The sequence below is a fragment of the Herpailurus yagouaroundi genome, unplaced genomic scaffold, assembly GCF_014898765.1.
Source record: "Herpailurus yagouaroundi ecotype Mexico unplaced genomic scaffold, PumYag 166, whole genome shotgun sequence".
NCBI lineage: Eukaryota > Metazoa > Chordata > Mammalia > Carnivora > Felidae > Herpailurus > Herpailurus yagouaroundi.
The window spans coordinates 6,030,074-6,039,726 of record NW_024412407.1 but is presented as its reverse complement, the minus strand read 5'-3'; the positions used below and the strand labels follow the sequence as shown (position 1 = coordinate 6,039,726).

At 39.9% G+C, this 9,653-nt stretch overlaps 1 protein-coding gene across 3 annotated transcripts in view; it reads right to left on the bottom strand.

Moving 5' to 3' along the window:
* Positions 1-1,149: 1,149 nt before the first annotated feature.
* The window catches only part of CCNT1 (cyclin T1), a 27,718-nt gene continuing 19,214 nt past the window's right edge, over positions 1,150-9,653 (bottom strand). For 2 of the 3 annotated variants that reach the window (XM_040488289.1, XM_040488291.1), the window contains exons 7-9: positions 9,186-9,349; positions 8,956-9,026; positions 1,150-2,637 (exon numbers count right to left, since the gene is read on the bottom strand). In XM_040488289.1, coding sequence (XP_040344223.1) covers positions 1,231-2,637; positions 8,956-9,026; positions 9,186-9,349 — 1,642 coding nt within the window. In that variant the 3' untranslated portion in view covers positions 1,150-1,230. The remainder of the gene's footprint in view (positions 2,638-8,955; positions 9,027-9,185; positions 9,350-9,653) is intronic. The other variant, XM_040488292.1, reaches the window with a different exon arrangement.

Sequence of the window (9,653 nt, the reverse complement as noted above, 5' to 3'; positions counted from 1 at the left end):
TGTAATTTAAAACACAATATCCTAAAAATACCCAATCACAATTTCATTGTTTTCAGTATCCTCTAGCTCCATGGCTTCTCCCAGAACTATTCTCATATATGGTCTGGGCTTTCATAGGCAGGATATACAGCACATCCCCCTTCCCTTCAGAGACCCTGAGACTGCTCTCACTTGAACACTTTCCCAAAGCCCAACTTGAAAAAAAGACACACCCAATTCTGTAGGGCAGAAGCCACCCTTGCTCTCCAATCCTTCTTCCGCAACCCCACCTTTGTTCTGCATCAAAAGGAAAAAGGGGGTAAAAGTTTTTATAATGGAGTCCAGAGTCAGGCCACTGGCTACACTTGCCCAAACTAGAATTTAGAAGGCTACCAGTCAATTACAACATAAAGAAATGGGAAAATACCATGTTAAACACATGCCTCTTCCTTCCTTTATGTTCTAAAGGCCACACCGTGTTCTCTCTAGTAGACTGTTGGGAAGTGAAAATGGTGAGGGACAGGGAGGGAAAGATAAAACATGATTTTTAAACACACATACTTAAAAACGCACATACCCACACTTACATACACACTTAAAGGTCTCAACACTTCAAGTGGCCGGAGCCTATCAGAACTCAAGGCCAAAGCCTACCCTCCCATCCCCCCTACACACCCCCCACCCTCCAATCCCACCCCCCAGGAGTCATTGCTATGTATCTCATACACACAGCAAAATCCCTATCCCCTCCCCAATGATATAAAAAAAACTAAACAGATAACTTACTTTCTTTAAATTATTTTTAAAAGTCTCTTAAAAGATTTTGACGTTTAAATACTTCCTCTCTTCTGATAATATTAAACACCAAAAGGATCCACAACTGTTTGATAAAACCAACCCTCCATATTTCAGTCCTGGCAAGAAGAGGGAAGACATCAACTCTAATCGATCTAATTAGGAGGTGGAGAGGCCAAGAACAGAGAAAGTACTCTTAATCCTTCACAGCTTAACACATTCTCACCTCTCTAATACCAGTAAAAACTATAATAAAATAGTTAAATTTCTGAGGCAGTAGATATAACAACCAAGCCCCTCTACCACCCTCCCACCTGCATGTCAATATTCATTTATTCCCTAGTCCAAGAAGGGTGACGTATTTCATGAGGGAAGTAATTTCCTTAGTCCAGACTCAGTAGTTAAAAAAAAAAAAAGTTGTTTTTATGGAAGTTTTTTTTCTCCTCCTCTTCTTCTTTACTTAGGAAGGGGTGGAAGTGGTGGAGGAGGTTCTGATGGTAGAGGTGGGAGCCGGGGTTTGTCTGTATTGCCAGACCTGGAGGACATTCCACCACCCCGTGGATTCAGATATTCACCATAAGAATGAACAAATTCAAATGCAGGGGGCTGAGTGGGCTGCACACCTTGGGCACTGAGAAGGGAGTGAAGCATATTCACAGTATCTTGATAGTCTATTGTCTGGGTTGTGTTGTGACCATTGGCCCCAGTGGGCCCTTTGTCCAGTTTCATATGAGGAACTCGAGTTTTACAGCTAGGCTGTGTAAAGGGAAGGCCACTTGTGTCTGAGCTATGCCCAGGCAACTGGGCCATTGTAGGAAGAGGAGGGAAGGGGAAATTTATGGAAGAGGATTTAGTACTCTTGGCAATCTTGGCTGGATGATCAAACACTGCCCCTCCAGTCTCTTCAGAGGGGCCCCTTTTACGAGTAGAACTGGAAGAGGAGAAAGAACTAGACAAGCTATAGGGTTTGTGTGCTAAGGTGCTTGTCTGGCTACTATGTTTTGGATCACCTGGACGTTTGTTCCCAGTACCAGCTGGAAGCTGTGAGTGAGAGTGCTTGTGTGAGTGGTGATTATGATGATGATGATGATTAGATGGGTGGGTCTTGTGCTTTTCTTTGTGCTCTCGGCTCTTTGTGACACTGTCCTCTACAGAATTGTGCTTGTCAGCTGCAGCATGGACTTTAATGCGCATTTTTATCTCCTCTGGTTTTGAAGAGGCAGCTTTATCTCCACTTGCCACTGGGATTCTCATTTTGAGAGCTGCTTTGTCAGCTTTTTCCAGAAAAGGCCGCTCAGGGTTTTCTGAGCCCTCTACGGGCATTTTCAGAATGACCGAAGAATGGCTGTCATGGTGTGACAGGAGATTCTGGGCAGCATATGCATACTGTGACTTCACATTGGCCTCCATGTTCTCTAATTGCCTCTTTTGGGCAGCCAACTCTTCTGCATGCTTTGCACGGTATTCTTTCAGAGACACTTTAGCTGATGGCACACTCTTACTATTTTGCTTCTGGGAAATAAATGTATTCGAACCATCCTGTTGCAAAGAATGATCAACTCCTATAAGTGCTAAATTCTCACTAGTCCGATGACCCTGAGCAGGTTCCAGTTTAAAAGGGGGTTGGGAGGACAGCCAACGTTCGCCCTGCAACATCTCCACATTGCTTAAGTTGCTGGATGACTCTTCAGTGGCTGGAAGGGAAGGCACTGAACTTGTGGTAGAAGAAGTTGACATGCTCATTAAACCTGCGATAGTTGTGTCTGAAGAGCTCTGGGAAATCATATTGAGAATTGTCTGCTCCGAAGTGTTTTCATCTGTTCCTCGATCATCTGCTTTTGTTTTCCTGGCAGCCTGGCATGCCTAGAATGAAGCAGATGACATCTCTTCACTTCAGGAAATTTATAAAATGGAAAACAAAAACAAATAAGCACAACCTAAAATAAGACTGTGCTTGCTGCAACACTGGAAGTTTCAGATACTGCACAGGCAGTTGGCTACTCTGAGATCAATAACCACTAGAAGTCAGATTTTAAAAACTTTCAATCAAGAGTCATACAAACAGATCTCAAAGAGATCACTTTACTCCCATGTTCACTGCAGCACTATTCACAACTGCCAAGATAGGGAAGCAGCCCAAGTGTCCATCCATCGATGGGTGAATGGATAAGCAAAATGTGGTACTTACATACAATGAAATTATGCTTAGCCATAAAAAAAAAAAAAAAAAGAGGAGGATTCTGGGAAAATGTCAAGAGTAGAAAGCACCAGGAATCTGTCTCCCCACCTAGAAAACAATTGGACTGGCAGAATCTGTCTGAAGTAACTATTCTGGAGTCCGTTGAAGGCTTGCAACTTTTGGGGCAAGCCTTGGACAGTAAATTGAGGTTAACTTATATCAGTTTCATCTCTCAGCACATCAGCAACTACCCATCTCCTACCCCAGCCACAATGAAGGCAGTTGTGCACCTGCTCCTGGAATAGCCTGCACACACTTTGGGGAAGCCAGTACCAGCAAAAGACTATCCTACAAATATCAAGCTCTGTGCTTTGACCCCTGATTGCAGCTTCTGATCACAGAGGTACAGACCAAGAGGCAGGCAGCCACTGTTGTTGTGCCTCCCTCCACTGTTGCAAGCTCCTCCCCCTCTGGCTAAAGTAACTTCCAGGGGATTTGAAGCACCTGCATCCTTTCTCCTCTTCATTTTTCACTTTTTTCCCCTTTGGGGAGCCAGACATTAAAGATCAGGACATTAGAAAACTTGGACCACACATTCCCAGGGAAAGGATCAGAAAAGAAGTGAGAATACCTTAAGTTTACACCTCAGGCTGATCCTCATCAGTGACACCATACGAAATCAAATCCACTCCACATCCAAAAACAATAACAAAAACAGAAAACCCTAGGAATCTGATTCTAGAGTTACCACATTATTAGATTCAAATGGCCAGCATTCAACAAAAAAAATCACAAAGCATTTAAAGAAACAGGAAAGTATGGCCCATAAGGAAAAAAAATAAATCAACAAAAAATGCCCCTGGAAAAGACCTGATGGCAGATCTACTACACAAAGACTTTAAAATAACTCCCTTAGGGGAGTCTGGGTGGCTCAGTTGGTTGAGCTCCCGACTCTTAATTTCAGCTCAGGTCATGATCTCACAGTTCATGAGTTTGAGCCCCATGAAGGGGGCTCACTCTCTCTCTCTCAAAATAAGTAACATTGTAAAAAATTAAAAAAAAAAATAGTCTATAACTGTGCCTTTGTTTCCTACATGATTTAAGAGACTTAATACATTTTAAGGGAAAAAACACAATTATTAGTGTAAAAGCTAGTTATTACTGTAACTTTGGTTTGTAATTCAAATCTTAATTTCTATATAATTTAAGAGCCTAATGCATCTAAAAGGATTATTAGTTTATGTTCTGGGGGCATGCAATGTTTAAAGATACAACTTCGGGGCGCCTGGGTGGCGCAGTCGGTTAAGCGTCCGACTTCAGCCAGGTCACGATCTCGCGGTCCTTGAGTTCGAGCCCCGCATCGGGCTCTGGGTTGATGGCTCAGAGCCTGGAGCCTGTTTCCGATTCTGTGTCTCCCTCTCTCTCTGCCCCTCCCCCGTTCATGCTCTGTCTCTCTCTGTCCCAAAAATAAATAAACGTTGAAAAAAAAAAATTAAAAAAAAAAAAAAGATACAACCTTGTGACAGCCAACAATCAAAAGATGTGGGGACACAGCTAAAAGGAGGAGTTTTGTATGTATGTTACTGAAGTTAAACCAATATAAATTCAAATTAGTATAACTTTATGATGTTAAATGTAATCCTCATGAGAACCACAAAGAAAATAGCCATAAAATACACACAAAAGGAAATGAGAAAAGAATTTAAAATTTTCACTATGGAAAAATCACCTAAAAGAAGACAGTAATGTAAGAAATGAGGGACAAAAAACTATAAGGCATATAGAAAACAAATAGCATAAGCATAATGGTATCATTTATAACTACTTTTAAGTGTAAATAGATTAAATTTTTGTCAAAATGCATAAAAACATATGTCCAACTATATATACGCTCTCTACAAGCAACTGAGAGCCTAAGACCCAAACTTGAAAATAGGAGGAGGGAAAAAAATACACCATGCAAACAGTACCCAAGAGACAGCAAGGGTGGCTAGTGGTATACTTTTTTTTTTTTTTTTAAGGTTCTAACTTTTTTTAAGTTTATTTATTTATTTATTTAGAGAAAGAGAGAGAGAGACTGCATGGGTGTTTGAGTGGGGGAGGAGCAAACAGAGAATCCCAAGCAGGCTCCATACTACCAGCTTGGAGCCCAACACAGAGCTCGAACTCACAAACCATGATATCATGACCTGAGCCATAACTGAGAGTAGGACACTTAACTAACTGAGCTACCCAGGCACCCCCCAAGGGTGGCTACACTAATATAAAACAAATACACTTTAAAACAAAAGAAGTTTTAAAAAAATAAAATAAAAAAGGTTTCAAGAGAAAAGAGCATATATTAATAATAGGCTCAATACAACAACTATAACTATTATAAACATTTACACACCCAATAAAAGACCATCAAAATACAGGAAGCAAAACCTACAGAATTGAAGGAAGAAATAAGACAGTTTTACAGTACAGTAATACAGTGTGGTACTGGCATAGAAAACACACACGCACAAAATAAATGAATTCAGCAAAATAGCAGGATACAAAGTCAACACATAAAATTCAGTTGCATTTCTGTACATGAAGAATCCGTAAAGGAAATAAATAATTCTATTTACAATAGCATCAAAAAAAAAAAAAAAAAAAAAAAAACTAACATAACCAAGGAAGTGAAAAACCTGTACAATTAAAACTGCAAAACACTGTTGAAAGAAATTAAGATATAAATGAAAACTCATCCCATGTTCTAGATTCAAAGATTTAATATTGTTAAAATGTGAATATTATTACCCTAAGTAATTTACAAATTCAATGCAATCCCCACCAAAATCCCAATGATGTTTTTTGGCAAAATAGAAAAGGCTACCCTAAAATTCATATGGGATCTCTAAAGACCCCAAATAGCTAAAACAATTTGAAAATGAGTAACAAAACTGGAGAATTCACACTTCCTGATTTCAAAACTTACTACAAAGCTACAGTAATCAGTGTACAGTAATACAGTGTGGTACTGGCATAAAGAGACATACAGACAAATGAACAGAATAGAAAGCCCAGAAATAAATCCATGCAATATATGGCCAAATGATTTCTGCCAAAGGTGCCAAGACCATTTAACGGCAAAGGGATAGTCTTTTTTTTTTTTTTTTTAATGTTTATTTTGAGAGAGAGACAGAGCATGAGCAGGGGAGGGACAGAGAGGGACAGAATCCAAAGCAGGCTCCAGGCTCTGACCTGTCAGCAGAGCCCAATGCAAGGCTCAAACCCACAAATCACGAGATCATGACCTGAGCCAAAGTCAGACTCTTAACCAACTGAGCCATCCAGATGCTACAGGATAGTCATTTCAATAAACAGTGCTAGGAATACTAGATATCCACATGCAAAAAAATGAAACTGTATCCTTGCCTAATACTACATACAAAATTAACTCAAAAATGGATACAGAACTTAAAACTCTTAGAACACAGAACAAAAGCTTCACAACAGTGGATTTGGCAACTTCCTGGATATAACATCAATGGCACAGATAACAACAAAAAGAACAATCTGAACTTCAAAAAAATTTTTTTTTATTTTTCTAATTAAAAAATTTTAAGAATCACTTCAAAAAATTAAAATTAAAAACAGCAATTCCACTTCTGGGTACATAACCAAAAGAATCAAAAGCAAGGTCTTGAAGAAATACTTGTACATGTTCACAGCAGCATTATTTACAATAGCTAAAATATGGAAGCCACCCAAGTGTCCATCAACAGATGAATAGTTAAGGAAAATGTGGTACATACACACAATGGAATATAACTCAGCCTTTAAAAGAAACAAAACTCAGTAAGCTACAACATGGATGAGCCTTGAGAACATTATGCTAAATGAAATGAGCCACAAAAAGATAAATACTGTGGGTGCCTGGGTGGCTCAGTCAGTTGAGCGACTGACTTCAGCTCAGGTCATGGTCTCACGGTTTGTGAGTTCGAGCCCCGCGTTGGGGCCTGTGCTGACAGCTTGGAACCTGGAGCCTGCTTCAGATTCTGTGTCTCCCTCTCTCTTTCTGCCCCTCCCCCACTCATTCTCTCTCTCTCTCTCTCTCTCTCTCTCTCTCTCAGAAATAAACATTAAAAAAAGATAAATACTGTATGATTCCACTTCTATGAGGTACTTACAGTAGTCAAATCATAAAGACAGCAAAATTGTAGTTGTCAATGGCTGGAGTTGGGGGAGGGGGAATAGGTAGTTATTTAATGGGTATAAAGTTACAGTTTTACAAGATGAATGAAAAGAATTATGGAGGTGAACGGTAATGATGGGTGCACAACGATATGAATATATTTAATACTACCGAGCTATACACTTAAAAATAGTTAAGATGGGGTCCCCTGGGGGCTCAGTCAGTTAAGCGTCTGACTTTGGCTCAAGTCATGATTTCATGGTTCGTGAGTTCAAGCCCCACATCAGCCTCTGTGCTGACAGCTAGCTCAGAGTCTGGAGCCTGTCTTCAGATTCTGGGTCTCCCTCTCTCTGTCCCTCCCCTGCTCGTGCTGTCTCTGTCTCTCTCTCTTTCTCCCTCAAAAATAAATGAAACATTAAAATAATTTTAAAAAAATAGTTAAGATGGTAACTTTAATGTTATATGTATTTTACCAAAATTAAAAAGAAAAAAAGATGGAAATCCAGCCATCTGCCATAATATGAACGAACCTGGAAGGCCTTTTGCTGTGAAATATGCTAGACACAGAAAGACAAAAACACTGCATGATCTCACTTATATGAGAAATCTAAAATAGTTAAACTCAAATAGACAAAACAGATAGTGGCCTGGGGGGAGGAGGAAAACAAGGACATGTTAGTCAAAGGGTACAAAGTGCCAGTTATACAAGGTAAGTCCTAGAGACCCACTATACAACATAATGTCTGTAGTTTAACAATATAGTACTGTATATGCAAAAATCTGCTAAAGGGGTCAACCTCGTTAGGTGTTGTATCACCTGCCAAAAAAGTTACATTAATCTATACCAATGCTACAGGCAATTAAAAAAATGAATCTGTGCATATCTAAAATCCATTTGTGAACGTCTATGCCTTATGACTGCATAGGACAGCAGTTAGTCCAAAAGCAAATTCCAGAAATATTGGTGAGGTGTGATGTGATTACCATGGTGACCTATGTACTCATAAGCCCCCTCTGAATCCTAGGCAAACTCATTTTCTACAATTCACTGAGCTCAGAAGAATGGAATTAAGTTTATCAATCTGGATTTCTGAGAATGCAGGGAACATTTTAAAACAAACTTTATCTGACACTAGGGGGAAAAAAGATTCCATTATGCATAAGTAAAACTTTGAAAAATATTTGAAATACAACTTTAGCCTGCAATCTAAATAAAAACAAAGTTCTAAAATCCATTTAAAAAGCAAACAATGTCAGGGTGCCTGGGTGGCTCAGTTGGTTAAGTGTCCAACTTTGGCTCAGGTCATGATCTCACAGTTCGTGAATTCGAGCCCCACATCCATCGGGCTCTGTGCTGACAGCTCAGAGCCTGGAGCCTGCTTCATACTCTGTGTCTCCCTCTCTCTTTACCCCTCCCTGCTCATGCTCTGTCTCTCTCTCAAAAATAAACATTAAAAAAAACAAACTTAAAAAGCAAATAATGTCAAAGACAGCATGATACCAGCTCTAACCCTGCAACTCCATCTTTCCTGTACCAGAAGTCAACACTTTATGACTCAGAGAAGCCATACTTTTCCCAAAAGTCTCCACACAGAAAACACTCAACCAATGTTGCTAACTGACTATATCACAGGAGTTGCACAACACAAAACAAATTCTGCTATTACCTACCACCATGGACTTCTGGGCCAGTATCCAAGCTATGAAGCTATCAGTATGTAACTAAGAAAAGGAAAATTCCAAACATGGGGTACATATCCAATTCTGCTATATTCACTGTGCAGTCAAAAGAAGAAAAAAAAGTTTTGTACCACAAGCTGACAGCAAAAATTCTTACCCTCCAATTCCGAATTCGTTTGAGCCTGTTGGGAGTTTTCTCCAGAATCTGTAGAAATTCATGTGTCAGTTCTACAAATGAAATAGAACATTTGAGAAAAACTTAAAGCACCAAGTAAAAACCAAGAATAACCTCAACTAACTATTTTCTTCTGAATCAAGTCACTTTGGGCCAGATATGTGACAGATCAAGAGCAAGCGCTTTCAAAGGTCCCTTACTCTAAAACTTACCATCTAAAAGTTCCAAGGTCACAGTGGCGTCAACATACTCCCACCAGTGCTTCCCATCAGTTGAGACTGGGATCTCCCAGTTGGACCACTTGCAAGCCAGATGAATGCAGACACAGGCCACCACAGGAGGTGTGTACTGCAGGCTAAATGTGGTCAAATGCAGGCTGACATCAGAGGGAAGGAAACAAGAGAGTGTCATGAGCTCTCAATTCTGAACCCAAAGTTAAAACTCTCCATTATTTAAAAAGAAAAAAAAAAAAGTTAAAAAAAAAAAAAAAAAACACTGGGGAGTAAAAAAGGCAAGAAATACCCAGTGCTCTGATTCAGCACTCAACATGACTTTCCATTAACCCACCTGCCCACTCAGGTAACATTTCTAAACTTTTTGGCTACACATCACTCAATCCACATACTGATAAAGGACCAGGACCAGGACCAGGACCAGGACCAGGACCAGGACCAGGACCA